The 17,427-nt window shown below is 40.8% G+C and overlaps 1 protein-coding gene and 1 long non-coding RNA gene across 5 annotated transcripts in view; one reads left to right on the forward strand and one right to left on the reverse strand.

Annotated features, from left to right (window-relative positions):
- Positions 1-3,052: 3,052 nt before the first annotated feature.
- Positions 3,053-17,427, reverse strand: part of STON2 (stonin 2) — a 78,616-nt gene continuing 64,241 nt past the window's right edge. For all 4 annotated transcript variants that reach the window (XM_051620208.1, XM_051620209.1, XM_051620210.1 and 1 more), the window contains exons 5-7: positions 14,992-16,824; positions 8,578-8,780; positions 3,053-7,466 (exon numbers count right to left, since the gene is read on the reverse strand). In XM_051620208.1, coding sequence (XP_051476168.1) covers positions 7,383-7,466; positions 8,578-8,780; positions 14,992-16,824 — 2,120 coding nt within the window. In that variant the 3' untranslated portion in view covers positions 3,053-7,382. The remainder of the gene's footprint in view (positions 7,467-8,577; positions 8,781-14,991; positions 16,825-17,427) is intronic.
- On the forward strand, positions 7,473-9,631 carry LOC127385029 (uncharacterized). The gene is made up of 2 exons (XR_007889573.1): positions 7,473-7,635; positions 8,640-9,631. It is a non-coding gene; the product is annotated as an uncharacterized LOC127385029 (long non-coding RNA).

Raw genomic sequence — 17,427 nt, forward strand, 5'->3', positions numbered from 1 at the left:
AGAGGGTGTCTGTCTTCTGAAGTGTGACCAGAAAAAAAAAGGTCAAACTAGCATTCCTTCCGTCATACATGCTATGCATGCCTATACAACACACTTATGCCTTTTTTTTTTTTTTTTAAGACAGTAGTTAAATTTATCCTCTTACAGCATTTTCTGTAGATGGTATTTGAAGTGCTTTATGGATGTGAATTGAAACTGATTCTGTGCATGACTGTGCAGACAGGTAAGGACTACTTGGGTGAAAAGAGCTGTCAACATCACTGAAAAATTAATCTGATGGCTTTTTCTCAGCTAAACATGGAATCGAGGTAGTCAACTTTTACACCCAGTTTTAAGATCTAACTGGTTTTCAGTGTGTCAGCAACAGGCTAAATTCTGCATAGGCTTCTCAGACCTGAAAACTGGTGAGACTTGTGTTTCATTGAGTCTGCTCAATGCAGCAGGCCAGTAATCCAGGCAAAAACCTGGCAGTTTGCAGTGACCACTAGAGAGCAACAGTCCCTTTGCTCTGGCAAACCTGGGGGTTGTGAACACAGAGCTAAAAAGCCTTATTGTTCCAATCTGTAGTTCACTTGTCCATCTAGGACCGATACCACAAACTCACAACTTACCAGGAAGAAATGTCACAGTCAACTCACACTTTGATCATCCTGTGTCTTTTAGGTCCTCTAGTCCCATACGATTTGAGAGCTCATTTTGACAATTTGGTTTGGTTCCAAATCCAATTTTATTTGTTCACAAACCTTCCAATCTTTCATAACATTCATATTAAATTTTTTACTGTTTTTTCCATTGTTCCCAGGGCCAATGTTTGTAGACTGTGGCTCCCCAAGTCATATTTTTCATGTAGTTCCTGACTTGTCTTGGGATTTCATGAGGTTATTAGCATTTTTCTCTATTGAGACTGTAACTTCAGCACACCTGTTTTTCCACCCGCACTTGTCTGGTTGTTAATCTCATGCCAACTGTGTGTTTCTGACTGCCAGTGACATTTCTTCCTCCTGAGCAAAGGGTACATATAACAGCTTGGGGAAAAAATAAATAAATTCAAGGCCTGTTGATGGGTGCAGTACAATTTAAGCAATATTTCTATCAAAGGGAGGTGGCTCTTTGTTGAAAGCTGACTGCAATACTTCTTTTTTTTCTCCTGACCAGAAAACAGAACTCTGCTACAGTTCTGCCCACATCTGTGCACTGACACAAGGTTTTCCCATCCCATTCTCTTTTAATTGGAGCACTCCCTGTATAATTGTTGAACAGGCTATGCCCTAACACATTTATTTGCTTCCACAGAGAGCAGTGGAGGTCTCCCCTTCTGTTCTGCTTAAGGGAAACCTTTACAAAAGAGGGTCTCATCTAAGGAAATTGTGATCAGATGTATTCCCACTGCATTCCTCCTATCCCTTCAGAAGCTCCTTATGCCAAGCTGATTGCTCTTAGCAGCAACTGGAGACAGCAGAAGGCCAGGGAAGAACCAGTCTGCCCACAACCCCTGAACCCCAGTATGTGTCTATCTATTTTGGCACCCCAGTGCAGCTGCAGACAGTGGTACAGTCACCCCTATCAAGCTTTGCTGTTCCATTATTCAGGGTTGAGAAAGACACTGTTCATAGCTGGTGTTTAAAATACTATTCAAACTACTTTTTAATATATGGCAGCTGTTATTAAGCTTCCAACCCTGTGACTAGGACAGAAGTTTTTTCTGGGACTGGCACGCTTCACGTTTCACACACATCTGCTGTGACACAAACCTACACCTAAGCTGAAGCAATGCGCTGCTTCTCCATCTTTCACTTTACCTCAGCTGACCTTCAGCAGCTTTCATCCTACTCATAAATTTACAACATACCTAGATTAGATGGTAAGGCAATCATGGCGATTAAGAGCACTGAAATAAAAATTTGGTGCTTTTTGACTTTCCAAATTGTGCTATTTCACTCTAGTGATGTCTTTTGTTTGGGTACACATTGCGCTGGCACTCTGACTTCTCTATCTCTCACATGGTGTTGTTTTGGCTTGTCCTGAAGGACTGCCCTATTGCCAAGGGAACTTGGAGCTCCCTGGCTTCAAACTTTTATCTTTTTTTATAGCTCTTTTTAAAACAATTTTGCATGTTGTCAAGCTATCATGGTTAATATAATCTTACCCTCTCCATTTGAGAGAATAATTTCCAAATGTCACTGAATATCTGAATAACAGTAAATAAACTGCTGTTACTAACAGCCTCTGATTCTTTCTTTTATCTTTCCTTCCTTTTTTTCTCGCTGATGTGATTTATTCTTGAATAATGAACATGAGGCATCATGCCCCCTGTACCTCCATTTTCTTATACTGTAAAATGATTTACTTTCTGTCAGTTGTACTGAGGCATACTATGAAGAATGTGCTGAGCTCAGAGCAATAATCTGAACAGCCCTTATGATGGGTATCTGATTTTCTTTGGTCAATCAGAATGCCTAGTTCTTTAGTTCAGAGTGCTTTTGAGAAAGACAGCAGACTGCAAGTGGTCTTGGTGGCTGTGAGAGAAGTGGAAAGATGTATTAAATGATACATGGCTTAAACAAGTTTGAAAGAACACAGAGAATCATAGCAGAGGACTCTGTAAATAGTTTAGACATTACCCTTCCACTTGCTTTACAAACGCATATTCTGAACACAGGAAGACAGTGCCCTTACATGTACTCCTGACTTTAGTAGTCAAATAACTGAAGTAGAAGAGACCCCCTGAGCAGAAGCTTCAGTTCTCAATTAGTTTGTTTCAGGATGGTTTCATTCAAATGCTGGATCCTCCTCTGTATTACGTCAGCACTGGTCCACATGTCTGCTTATGTGGCTCAAGCTCTAGACCAGCTCCATTTCCTTTGCAGTCCATTGTTCAGTTTGGATGATCAAATGAAATAATCTCTTCTCTGTATATAGTCCTATTACTTCTAATTTATGTCCTTCTTTATGCCATTCAAAACACTCCCTTTTCCTCTTCTGAATTCAAAACTTCTGACTTATCAGAACATACAGCACACACAACTTCAATTTCACAGTGAAAAAGTGGATATGCTGTTTCATCTTAATATTTATTTAAGTTTTCCCATAGTTCAAACAGAACATGACATCCCAGTTGAACTGATAAAAAGAAAAAAAAATAAACCACCTCTACAAAGTTAGCCAGTGTATAGACTTTCTTATTTTACAAAACAAAAAGGTAGGAACATGTTACAAAATAATAATCAGACCAATCAATGTCAATAGTGCAAAGAATCAACTGCCAGTATAGAAGAAAGAGAGAGGGAGGGCAGGACGGATGGGAGGATGGATGGATGGCTGGCTGGATGGACGGACGTGTGGCTGGCTGAACAGAACAGGCAGGTTATACAAAATTTCATTATCTCAGACAACTCATGATGTAGATTTAACTTTAGTCGCAGAAAAGGGTAGGTGCTTCATCTATAAGTGATCTCTTTGTGCTGCAAATTCTTCTGCTGGCCAGTTCTGGAGATGAATACAGCTATAAACAAGAGTCACTGAAAGGAATTTTTCACCCTCTGGAACAGAGGTGACTTATCAAGGGCTTGATTAGTTTGTGTGCATTCAAGGGCCAAGGAAATTAATGAGAATTTCATGCAAGCAATAGAGCAAGTACCTCCAGGCTGAACTTTGTATGCCTTTTCCTCTTGCTTTCATGCTCTCTTGCATGCATTCTGGGAGGTAAATGATCAAGATGGAGCTTTAGCAGCTACTGAGTCATGTGGACAGGTAGACCAACAGGTCTTGGATGTCCTGTCAAGTAAATATGTCAGCCAGCAACCCACCAGAAAAGGTGAAATATTTCTCTTATGATGCTACTGCAATGAAGAACCTAAAATCTGTCTCCTTCATAGGCTGACTAAATTTGAGTCTAAATAAAATAAAAGACAAGAATAACATCAGTCAGTTACAGTATTTCTCAGCTGAATTTGCCCATTGTCCTTTGCTAGCAGTGTCCACAGCTAATGAACGTAAGAGGCATTCACTAAAATAAGCTCAGCTGCCCAGTGATGTTGTTCATCTTTACCCCTTGTGATCAAAGACTGTTTATTTTTCTAGGAAAAATTCCCTGCAACACCTCAAGTCCTACCACAGTACAAAAATTAATCAAAACCATATTGAGAGACAGAAAGAACATGAAGGTGGGAATAGTTTCAGGGAGTAAATGTATGCTTACCTCAAAGGCACATTTCCTGCATGGACTGTTAAGTACTACAGAGCTTTCAAATAAACCAAAGGACAGTAATTATATCTTTCTCAAAAGGAGTATTAAACCAAAACTATTCAGAGAGATTTTCCCCCAAGATTAAAAAAAACAAACCAAAACATCAACATTGCAAGCATAGCTTGCATCTAAATAATTTTTGCTTCTCTAAAATTGACAACACTGTCAGCTCTTTTCCCCTCACCCCCATCAACAGTCTGTCCAAATTACTACTGCATCCTTATGGATGAAGAGTACATGGTTCATGTGCATGAAGTTCATACAATGGTAGTTTCTACCAATGAAAAACTGGCACTGCTTAATAAAGCAAGAACAGCGGAAGCCTCAAAAAGGACACTTAGGATCCTGGTGTTCAAACACTTAATGCTCATAATGGTGCTGGGCTGAAAAAAGAATTCAGTGGTGACACCTGGTGATACCAACACTAGATTTTCTAAATATTTGGTTGTTAGTGCTCTTTGGAAAAATTAAACTCCTTACTCTAATGTTTCATTGGGAAATAAGATCTTTTGAAACTCTAGCAGAGGTATTAAGCCTAAACTCTTGAAATTCAGTGGCAGAAACATAAAAAAGATATTCTCCAGAGATCAGAATGGATTAAAATAGCTTTTTTTTCAGTTTTGCATGCATAACTCCACTAGGCAACTTGTTCAACTTCTGTTGTACAATTAACTATATAAGAGAGCTCAGAGTCAGGCCCCTTCTCTTATTCATTAAATTTGAATTTAAGGGAAAAAAAAAGAAAAAGAACTAGAGGAATTAAGTAAATGCAGAAACCTTCAGTAAGTTCATCTTTTGGTTTTGGGGGCATGAAATATTCTGTGGCTGGAACAAAGACTGAAAAGTTTAAAATTCAACAGAGATTGAAAATTATATTCCTTTGATTTTCTCACCTCTTTAAGGAGTACAATGTAATTTTGCTTATTTGCTAGTACTCATTTGTGTTCTCAAGGGCTAGGAGAAAATAGGCAAAAATTCAGCCACTGAACCTGAAGATCAGAGTAGGAAATTTCCCAAGGGTTTCTTTCATGAAATTTTCTCACACTTCCTCAGCAACATCTTAGCACTCCTGCAGCTCAGTTTTGTTGGATTTCTCACTGATTCTCTTCAGAAACTGTACACTAGGAGCTGCATTGAAAACAGGGAAAACTCCAAAAAGTTCTTTGAATGCCTTTGAAAAGAAGAGTGAGTTTCGTAGAGAGTTGCCACGCAACTTATCACAGACAGCCTGTAGCAGAGCTGAGAATCAGTCACAAATTCACCCCTGTGCTCTTAGGTATTACACAACCTATACAAGTTATAATTTAATGAATAATAATTCTTTGAACTTTATGAGTCATTTTAACCCACTGATCTCAAAATTCTTCATAAAAGTTAGTAGCATTCTTCCATGTAGAAAGAAATGTTGCAAATGCTTAGTACTAACTGGTGTGCTCCAAGAAGCTCCCTGGGCTTCAGTAGGACTGCCTGCAATAGAATATTCCATGCTTATTAAGAAGTTTTAGAAAGACTGAGACTTTATGTATTTACAGTGAAAGTATATATCACTAGGTTGGCAAAGGCCTGAAATTTAGATGCACATGAAAAGGCATTTAAAATATTACCATAATTTGTTTTCAATTTCACCACAACCAGTTTTAGACTCAATGTAATTAATCTCATGGTTTTTTTTGGGATTTCAACATCATAGTGATTTTTATAGGAGTCACACTGAAAGTAGTAAATCAAGAATGTACTAATTTTCTGTTACGTGAAATGTAAAATAAAATACATTTATAAACTTATAAAAAAGCTTTCATTTTAATTATGATTTTAAATTACATTACCAAGGCTTTCCAAGTCAGCAGTAACCTTTCAAAAGGTAAGTGATTTAATAAATTACTTTTTTTAAATTAAAAATTATCTTGAGACAAACTGTGGAAACAACTACAAAAAATGGGTACTTTGAACACTGTTTTATCTGAAAATATATATATGAATGATTTTTGCCTTCTGCATTTTTACTTAGAAAAAGTTTTAAGACTTGCTGTTACTTTCAGCTAAGTGGAGATAAAAACATCTCCACGATGGAAGCTTGTTGTTAATTTTTGAAAAGAGACTTTAAGTCCCAGTTAGTGGGGGTTTTATAAAGATATGAGTTACTTATATCTTAGGTTCAAGACAGAACATGAAAGCAATACTGTGCTGGACAGACTTCCAATGATTTTCAGGAAAGCAAACAACATTGTCTATTAAAATAAGTGTTCTGACATTTTCCATAACCACCCACCTTACCCATCCAAGAAAACATTAAAAAAACAAATCCAAACCCCAACGTTTTTCCATTAAATATCTTTCTAGGTAGGAATGGTCAAATCTTAGCAAAGTCCCTCCTGTATCATCTCTGTTATAATACATGTTCCCTGTTACTAGCAGCCATAACCATGTTCAGTCTAGATAACAGAACAGCCTAGACTAACAAATAAAAATGTGCACAATGACATGTGGTTGTTCAGGGGATGAGACAGGAAGGGGTGAATAGAAGAACAGCTACATGATTAGCTGTCCTGTCTCTAGTTCATTTACTTGACCATTTAGTATGTTTAAGATGCAGAGTTTGTTGATTCTCCAGAATGATGCTCAGGTTTTTCACTCTTGACCACTTCAGAAATCAGATTTTATATAATCTTTCACTTGATGCTACCTGGGTTTTATTGGGTAGTTCAGAAAGAAGTGAATCTACCAATGACAAAACCAACAGGCAATTAAAAAAAACACTTAATGTAGGAAGGCAAGACTGTAAGTGAGATAAAGGCTGCTTTCTGGTTTGGCTATGATGATGACCATACTTCAGTGCAGAGCCTAGATGGTGAAGAGGCAGAAAAGGCAGGCTTCAACTGTAATGTGGGTCATTCTGTCTACACCCCAACTCTACTTAAATAGTTCCAGCAAAAGCGCATGGGTCCACTCGAAACAACCCCGATGAGCTTCTTCTCGAAGTACAGATTATTACACTGAAAAATAACACTCTTCAGAGCATTGTTTTAAAAGTAGTACTCCATACTTTTAAAAAGAAAAATACCAACCCCCTGCAAGTCCTCTCTTCCAGGTCTGTTAATTTGACCATCCCTCTGGGGACCTGCAGACAGATCTTCCTTCACTGTGTAGCACATTCATTGACATTTACAGAATCTTCCCCCTTCAGATCCTCATTCAAGCTTTTTTTCTGCTCTATTTCAACCTGGCAGAGGAAAAAGAGGGAAAACACTTGCAGTGAGAAAGAAAAACAACAGATTCAACAATCTTCCTTAGGGGTGGTTCGTGTCCTGCTTAGGTGAAGAAACTCCTGGTAAACTGAGAGGGTTGTGAAGAAAAACAGACTGAGGAGGAGAAGCTGGATTTTAGTTACTGTAAGTGTCTTCACTCTAGTCCAAACAGTTTTACAACTCAACAGTGCCATGACATCATTTCCAGGAGAGAATGTCGTGCAGAGAACTGGTCTCACATGATTTTATATTCATTACTATCCTCAGCTTATCTTGAATCCAAAACAAGAACCATATCTGCAGGGGAAAGGTGGCTTCTAAGTGACAGCAGAAGACCAGCCTCAATTTTAAACACTGCAAAGACTGATGTATAAAGCAAATACATTAATTTACAAAGTGCACATCAATATTTGTATCTTAGATTTCAACACCTCTGAAAACTCAGGGATAATCCAATGTTTAGTTCTTAAAAAGGATACTTAGGAAGATCAAGGGAAATTAAGACATTACTAAAAATGTAATTACAATTACCATTAAATATATTTGCCATGAGAATCGTTTCAGTATCTCTCATCATTGCTCTTAAACAAGGTAGGCAGGATGCCGATCCCTCTGCTGAGTGATCAGCTAACATGCAAATTTTGGCATACTAAGATTCTTGGCAGGTATATACACAGTGCATTTTCCCATCTGCTCCTCTTCTTAGGGCAAGCAGGAAGAAGAAATATTTAAGCAGAAAAATACTGTGATCCTTTTGTCTGCTGTTGCACTCCCCCTGTAGCTGCTGTGAAGAGCAGCAAAGGTCCCTGTTCACACTCTCACCATATCAGCTAATCCCCAGTAGCTGGCTGTGTGTATGCTCTTCTACAAAGCAACTGCAAGCAAGTTTATTCCATCTTTGCTGAGTGATAATCCACTGCTTGTTTACCATGAATCAATAAGCTGCACGTGGGCAGCTACTGCACAGAGCCTGGCATGTGCCAATTCTCACCTCATCTGCTCACTATATTTTATCATCTGCCCACACTTTTTAAGACAATGTAGTATGCGAAGTAACCATGGTGATTGCCCCAAGCTCATTTTCACCTTGTAACTGTAGTGTGCTGAATAGTTGACCCACTTCCTCACATCGGTCTTGTCCTCCACAGAGATGGACCGAACAGTGGCTTTGGATGCAGAAGTGGTGGGCATGTCAAATTCCACATCTACATAGCGGACAAAACTGGAAGGCACTTCCCGGTCAGAGCCAAGCTCTAGGTGGCAAAAGAAGCAGTGAGGATGTCCAGAAGCTGGAAAAAGAGAGCAAACAGACATGAAAATTGTGTTGGATGGTTCAAAACCGACATCATCTAGGGGAAAGCAACATCACAAAACTGCAAGGAACCCAGAATCTGCCTGGGTGAACTAGTGCGTAGCAAGCAAGAGTATCTTATCTGTTCCAATACCATTGGAGTTTCCAGAGGAAATGAACAAAATAAATTGCAAAAAGGACTGCTGATAACTCTAGCTTGGTTTTAGTAGGTGAAAATACAAGATGTAAATCAAGCAGCATTGGGTAAAGGTATTTCTCCTCTTCCCATTCCCCCAGTTTATGTAACACACCAAGTACATTGTGGCACATCCTTCTAAAATACCAGGTATTGATAGTAAGTAAAGGTGGTATTTGGCAGACATTTCACATCTATTTGAAATTTTTATCCCCATTTTTAGCAAAAGAAAATATACTGAATAAGGTTAAATAATTTTTCTGGTTTCAAAAGGCAAATTTGTGCATAGCGTGGAAATAACTGTTTATTCCTTCCTTTAACCCACAACAAGGTAGAGGAAGTAATCATATTTAGCTCTGTCATCTGTAAATGAAAACCTTTATTATTATTTTTTCCCTTTTGTTTTGCTGGACAGCAGTGATGTTTAAAAAATAAAGTAGGGATTGCTAATCAAGCCAAGCTAATTTTATTTCTGACTGCTGCCAACTCCTTAAGCTCTTGAGCAAGTACTTTAAGGTTTGCACTTCAGTTTCTCTGTCTGTAAAATTAGGATGAGAGCCTTATAAGCCACCTTGGACTTTCTGATGGAAAGTATCCTGTTCTCTAAGCATGTGTAAATGAAAGTAATGTACAAATAAAATAACTAAATCCTTGTTTGCCACTGTTACAGGCTTTAGCATTTCTGAATACTTGTTCTTTGGGAAAGTTCTTCTCCATACAGCTCAACAAGATGTACAGGACAGACAGGTAAGTAAAGTAAAAAGTAAATGGGTAAAAGGAAAAAGAAATGGGCGGAGAAAGCCCAGAAGCTCCCCCTGGGAAGAGGAGGGAAACACTGCCTGCAAAGGACTTGAAAGCCTGGGTCTTGAAGTCAGCTCCTCACCCAGAGCTCAGCCCAAAAGTCAGCCTTGTTGAGCTGAAGCTTGAAAAGCAAGATGTAGGACTTTAAGGCATTACTTGTCCCAACAGGACGAAATGGAGAAGTCTTTAGAGGGCTCAGGCATTGCAACATCCCACTTAACCTCTGAAATACAGTTGAAAAAAATTTCTACCTGATGTAAGTCTGAGTAAAAATGTCATCTAAAGTCAGCTATAGTTCTAAACAGTCTAGCCAGAATTTCCTCACAACTGGAAGGTTCATAACCTCATGTCTGTGCATCAAATCTAACAAGAGGCTATGGAGTTCAGCAGAGATCATTGAGATATGCAGCACCACAGCTGGAGCCAAGTTATGAATGAGTGGGTGCAGTATTAAGCAAATGTAAAAGCTCGAGTTTTGCATGCAATAAAATACTTCTATTGCTTTTCATCAGGATTACTTATCCCAAGCAGAGTTGTCTGGGTTCTAGAGTGAGATGGGATCTCTGACAGCACTTCCCAGCTTTTCAATCCTGGAGCACAAATTTTCTGGATAAAAAGCAGTGGGGCACAGCAAACCTTCAAGATGATCCCATCCACCGTGGGCTAGCAGGAGCCCCATGTGCTTTCATGGAGAACACTGTGCACTCCAGCACTGCAGGGCTTTTGCTTCTGCCCAGTTCTTGAGCTTGGCTGTGGTGGGCACACCTGTGGCAGTAGCACACTTCAGCCTCTGCCATGGGACACTTGGTGCCCCTGCACATACCTGGGAATCGCTGCTCTCTGGCACTCTGTTATGAAGATGCCTAAAAATGAGTAATTCCTGGCTCAAAAATTCTGTGTTCAGCACTCAGTACTGGCAACCAATTCCCAGTCTCAGGCTCCAACCCATTCATTCCTCTTTCCTCACTCTGCACCAGTCTCAGCAGACTCCTCATTGTAATCCTTCCTGCTCATCCACTTTGCTATGCTTTTCCTCTCCTCTATTTTGCCATGGGTGGCTGCCTCCTTCAGACTGCCTGGGCTGCAGCAGAGGCCCACAGCAGCCCCAGAGAGACAGTGCTGTGCTGTGGTACAAGCCACATTCACAATTACAAAACATTCAGCTTGTGCCACTACAAGCCTGAGCTGGCACATGTTCAGTTGTCTTCAGGATGGATGCATGGGAAGGTTACACTGGGAAGCATTTAACTGGGCTTGAGTACGTTGTGTGGCAGGTGCTTTGGAGATCTGAGCCTTTAAACTCCATAACTTCAACTAAACACATGGAACCAGAAACCATTCTTCTAACACACCTAAATGTTGGTGGATAGTCACAGGCTCAAATAAAAAAAAGGGGGAAAAGAGAATAAAGGGAAAAACAAAACAAAACAAAAACGCATGACATGCAATTAACAAAGTAATTTTTCAATAACTTAATTTCTTCCAGTAGGAGTACGCTCTAACAGAAAAAAACATGCTCAACACTCAAAATAATATGGAAGTTATTAATTTAAACTAGCTCAGCATAGTAGGCATAGGTGAACTGATTAAGAAAGCAACTCCTCCACTGAAGCTGTAGCAAAAATACCAAGCACACCAGTTCTGAGTGTGAGGCACACTAGGCATGACTTCTATAGATTATCTGGTTGTTCAGCCATCTCATGCAGAGGTCCTTCACCAATGGACAGGTACACTTTTTAGTAAAATCAGGAGGAAATCAACAGACTGCTTCTGTTTTTGCATCTCTTGCTTTCTTGAGGTATTAACATTTCATTCTGACAATGAAGGATCTGACAATGTAATTCATATTTATGCATGGGTTACTGTGATTGGAGAAAATCTGTTTCAAACTACTCTGATATCCCAGCAAGTTTGGATTAAAGGATTTAATTTAGTTCAGAAAGTATAGCAGGCAGCATGTGTGGGATCCACAGCCAAACTAGTGCAAAGCTCAAATATCCAGATCCAAGGCTCTGCATGGAGGCTGCATCCCTGCTTCACTGGAAGAGCATTTTCCCACGATAGAAGACTGGGTTAGGTATCTTCCTAATACTCTGCTGGAGGATTTAAAAAAAAACCACAACAACAACAACATATGGAGCCCAGCCAGCTAAAACTGAAGCTCTGCAGAACCTGTAAATAGGCTTTATCAACTACTTTGATAGTATTAATTGTGAATATGAGAAGGACAATAAAGTTTAACAAGCTGGTTTGGAAAGGATTTCTGCAATGTACTCAGTAGAATCAAGTCCATAGTTTTTTCTTAGATCAAATCATAGCCAGAGTACACACAGTGCTTCGTCATATGATTTTCCATGTCCAGTCATAAGCAGATGCTTTGTCTACAAAACAATATAGACAGTGCTGATAACAAGTTCCTATCATGGAAGTGCTAAGGGCCCCATCTCACTAGAAAGCACAAAGAGTAAACATTTGAATAAGACATCGAAGCTGCTGTAATAGTTCCTAACAATTTGGGTGCTAGGGTAATACACCCTGATAGTGGGCAGTGAGGTGGGACCAGCTCTCTTCCCCTGCTGGGCTGTGGCACTGGGCCTCAGGGCAGATTCCAGGCGGGGCTGAAGGCGTCAATACACCTCATGTCTACACAGGGCCTGCACCAGTCTGCTGCATTCAGGGAATGGTGTGAAGCACAAGAGGTCCAAGTTGCTACCTGCAGGCCTCTGGAGTCCCTAGGATCACATCTGCAAGGGACTGATATGTCAGAGCATACAACGTGGATGAACAAAGGGTTCCATAGTAAGGCTGTGTCTACGTATGTATTTCTTTGATAGGCATAGAGAGCTGGCAGATAGGCATGTGTCCTGGAGGGAGTCATGCAGTGTGTATGCCCCAGGTCCTGTGGACAGGAGCCAAGGTGGAGCTGAACACTGTGGCCACCTGCAGCATTTCCCCCCAGCTGCAGTGTGATGCCACCACTTCTCTCCTGCTCTGGAGTTGGCAGGCACCAGAGCAGTTTATTAGCAGACCAGACATTTACAGAGGGCCCAGAGTGCTGTGAGGGGTTGAGCTGCAGGTGCCACAGTAAGAAAGCATGCAGTGCAAGTCAGGGGAATATTTTTATACTTGGGTGTTTGAGAACTGCATAATTTGTAGGGACTTCCGAAAATAGGTGGAGGTGAATTACTACATGACTTGTGAGTGAGGCTGTACACAGCCAAGCATGCACAAGGCTGGGAGTAGACCACACGTCAGTACCATATGGTCAGAAGTATATGTGGTCCATCAGGCAAATCTAAGAAGCAGTGGGAATCAATGCTTTTGAGTAGCACATTTATATCCCTCTTTGTTTGCCACATACTTTGAGTAAGAAAAACCATGGGATAACTACTGTCAGGAAATGTGAGTAGTCCTTGTGAGGGAAGGTCAGATTTAAACTATGCTTGGCCTGCCCTGTCGTCACTTTGGGATTCCCTCTTTGTCACGTACCTCGTGTGTCTTGGCCAAGACAGTGTTTGTAAGGCCCTTCCTTTCCCTGAAATCACATCTGACCTGACCGGAGGGAAGATGACACTCTCTTCCTCTCAGGATGTAAACAAATACTAACTGCTCTGTGTTCTGCACAGTGACACTGATGCTCTGTGGCAGGGCTCCAACAGCAGTGCCAATTCTCTGATCCAGTTCCTCCTGACACAGGGTATATCTCTGGCACAGTGGGAGAGAAAAGATCAAGGAAACAGGAGACAGATCAACATCCCCTTCAAAGCAGTGATGGGCAAGGGAGTGTCACCTCGCTGAAGGCAGTAAAGCCAGAAGTTCTGCTTCTTCTCCTGGTTTGCTGCTGGCATGCTCTGTGATTGTGTTAAAGATCGGAGGCTTTTGTTTCTCCAACTGCGACGTCTATATGGTATACACAGATCTATGGAGAGAAGATGCCACAGAACGCCCAATTTCTCAGCATCTCATTCCTGGAGCTCATCCAGATGGCATAATGAGATTTTCCTCATGAGCATGATATTGCTCATTAACAGCTTGAGGATAATTTTTTTTATTGCAATATTTCTTTTGAGTTCCAAAGTTCTCTTTTCTTATGTCCCACAATACAGAAAACATGAAGCCTTCACTTTTGTCAGTGATACCCCTCCAAATTTGTAATCTATGGTGTAAGCTGGCATCCTCAGGCTGAAATGTGATCCAAAAGACTACAAGACTAGGATCACTGTTTTGCTGACACTATAGCTCAAACTGAGGAAAAACATACATCCTTGGGAAGTGCCAAATCTGGTACAATACTGAACTTCCAGGGAACACCAAATACAGAAACCCAACTCAGCTGCATTACTAGAGCATTAATACTAAAAGGTGTGTCTCATTTGTAAAAAGCTAGTCTAGAACAGAGAAATCAAGGAGTACACTATGAAACAAAAAGGAACTCAAGTTGTCCAGCTTTATTGCACACCATGGATGAAAGGCAGGAAATTGAATGACTGGCAGTGATGGCCAGAGGGAACAGGAGCTTGCTTGTATTATTTGAATGTTTAATTATGGACATGTTACTAAAAATACAAAGACTTGTGGGTTTTATGTTGGTATTCCCTCTTCAGGTTTAAGCTGTATTTACCTGTCTGCACTAATTACAAAAACCCAGCCATAACCTGGTGATTGGGAATTTTTTTTTAACGGTTGCACAGTATCTTCTGTTCTCCTACAATGCCCATTCCAGACATTTTTTAGGCATTAGCTGTGGTATATGTGTTGAAATATACTGCACTAGCTCACTAAGCTTGGCAAGGCATGGAAGAAGAATCACAAGTACTGAAACTATAGCAATTTATATGGTCCTGTTGTTCACCCTGTAGAATAGTAACTTGCCTTTGCAAGTTACCTGAAAAAGCCCTGCTTCCAGTAACAGTGCTAAGCACACTGAGCTGTTTTGTGCCTAAGTCCCATAATGTGCTCATAATAGCAGAGACATAAGGCCTATTTTTGCATCCAGAAAACCTAAACCTGTTTTCATCATTAGCAAGGTTTGTAGGATATGTAAAACTACAGCAGTGAAGGGTCAGAAAAATGCTTAATGCGACTAACTGATGTCCTTTGGTATACTAGAGAAGATGATTTATCCCTCATGATGTAAACCCAGGATTCCTTATCTTCTAAAATATGTAACTTCTTTTAGTTTACTCCTGCAGAGATAGTATGCACTACTCACCTGAGTTTTTGTCAGGTAGTCGGTTTATCCTCCATACGATGGAATTAAAGGCATGCTCATATTTGGCAGTTCCCAAAGTTACTCTCATTACTGGCTCAGAACCAGACATACTGGTTGATCCAAAAGTGGCCCCCTTGTTCACCTTGGCTTTCAAAGATTTCTCCCCCAGGACACTTTCCCTGCGGAAGTTCTTCACCCACTCATTTGGCACTGGGTAGCGGATCATCACATTTTCACAAGGGACCTGAGTTAAAGGGTCATGGTTGGAAGAGAATCCCATGGACATCATCAGCCAGCTCTGCACCTCCACCTCAGCACCACTGATGCTGGCAGCTGTCCTGAGGGTAAAAGGCAAAGTTTTCTCAGCAAAGACAGTTCTGAATCGCATCAGTTCAAACCTGCAGGCATCCAAGGGGTTGAACAGGATAACACGAGAGTTATTAAACACATCCTCATCCACACATGAATGGAACTGACAGCTGTATAATTTAATCCACTTAGTGGTAGTAGTGGGCATAATATCTTGCCTTGCAACTATTTCATTCCCTTTAATCAGGATATCATTAAGGCCCAGTCTGCATTCTGCTAGGCCAGAAAGGAAGCTGAGAACGTAGATATGGGTCAGCACACTGTGCTGAAGAATCACACCGTCTCCTTTGGCCAAGATACCATGAAACTCATCCCTGACATCAATCGTGATTTCTTCTTCTTGATAGTTTAGTCCCACTGTGCTCAGATCTGTTGATGAGGCTGGCAACTTCATCAGTGTGTCTTGCACAGCACTGATGAAGCTAAGGAAGTCTTCATAGTCTGTCGTCCCGAGCTTGATAATTTGCTCTCTCTCTGCTGTGTGAGCAATGGCTGGCTTAGGCTGGTACTTCTTTTTCTCCTTGTAGGTTGTGCGGTCCAATCGCACACTGTGTATCCTTCCATTCTCATCATAGTTCTGCAGTTTGCGCTCTGAGATCTCATGATTGATTTCAAGTTTGAATTCCCGGAAAGGTTTCTCCAGTCCTTTCTCATAAAAAAGCTGTATACATCCACTGTCAGTCAGCTTGACATATATTGGCCCCCAGTGCCTGGATGACATAATATTCTTCTTTTCTGGGATCCTGAGCATCATTGGCCATCCATCCTTTGGCTGAGTTGGTGCCAGGTTAAATAAGGCTGCATCCAGATCATATGGCATCACAGGGTCATCATCAGGCAAGGTAGGGCTGCTCACATGATCTGGGTCTCGAATCTGGAGTTGCTTGAGCTGCTCTACAGCATCGATGTGGGTTACACTTTTGTTTGCCTCATGGAAACTGATAGTATCAGGTTCTTGATGAAGAATAATGAGAGAATCTCTTTGGCTTTTGGCTGGAGCACTGGAGACAGAAGAGCTTTTAGAACGTCTGTCTCGCTCCTCAAAGAATGAACTGAATGGATTGATGGGTGAGGGTTGGACATCTCGCAGAGATTCATCCAGGAATGGATTAGTAGCACTCCATGGTGGTGTTTCAACAGAAGGCAACTTGGTTAAGGAGGACAGATCTAGTTTTTGAATTTTGGAAAGGTCTCCCAATGTGCTTTTAGGACGTTCTCTTTTCTTAAAGGATGTAGTGTTAAAGTTAACATCTGGAGTCTGTGTTTCTGCAGGTGGGGTGTCTGTTTTCAAGGGAGAAAGGTTCTGCGGTGCAAAACTGACTTCATTGTCATCAAAAGTCACCCAACTGGGAAAGCGAACTGTGGTTGGGGTAGATGAATGTCCATTCATGGAGGTGTTGTTCAGCTGCCAGTTGACAGCCTCCATATCTATCTCTTCATCTTCTTGGAGAGATGAGGAATTGTCTTTAAAAAAAAGAGGGGAGGGGAGGAAATTTCAGCTAATTATTTTGAAGTCACCTAGTTCTCTCCACGACAGGAAAACCTGCACAATAGTTTGCACGCTCAAGAAAGGTCTATTCATATGCTGGGCAAGAAAGATGGTCAAAAGACTCAGCTAAAATGCTGTAGGGTCTGGTAAGAATTAATGAAGAAACAGACAGACGAACACAGGAAAGGAATGCAGGAAGAAAAACAAAAGGAATGACAGTAATGATTGTATTGCCGTCATTCCAACATAAAGACCTAAAAAAGAAACTTAGCCCACATATTATAATGATTTTTTAAAACTCTCTTCTCTAAGCTTTCAGGCTGCATTTCTTCTCTCCATTTATCTTCTGCCTGTTCCTGTTCTTTTCTCTCTCACTCTTGTTCTCATATTTTTCCCTTTCTGTCCCCATACCCTTTGCTCTAGAGGGAGTGAACACTGAAGAAGAGCACTTCTCCACTCTGTCCCCATCATACCCGTCTGCGCATTGCTGTTATCACAAAAGCACATGGGTATATGGTGAAGGCACCACAAAAAGCACAGAGGTGGTGTTTTTGTCCAGGATGTGTTCAGCAGAGACT

This window comes from Apus apus, chromosome 5, assembly GCF_020740795.1.
Source record: "Apus apus isolate bApuApu2 chromosome 5, bApuApu2.pri.cur, whole genome shotgun sequence".
NCBI lineage: Eukaryota > Metazoa > Chordata > Aves > Apodiformes > Apodidae > Apus > Apus apus.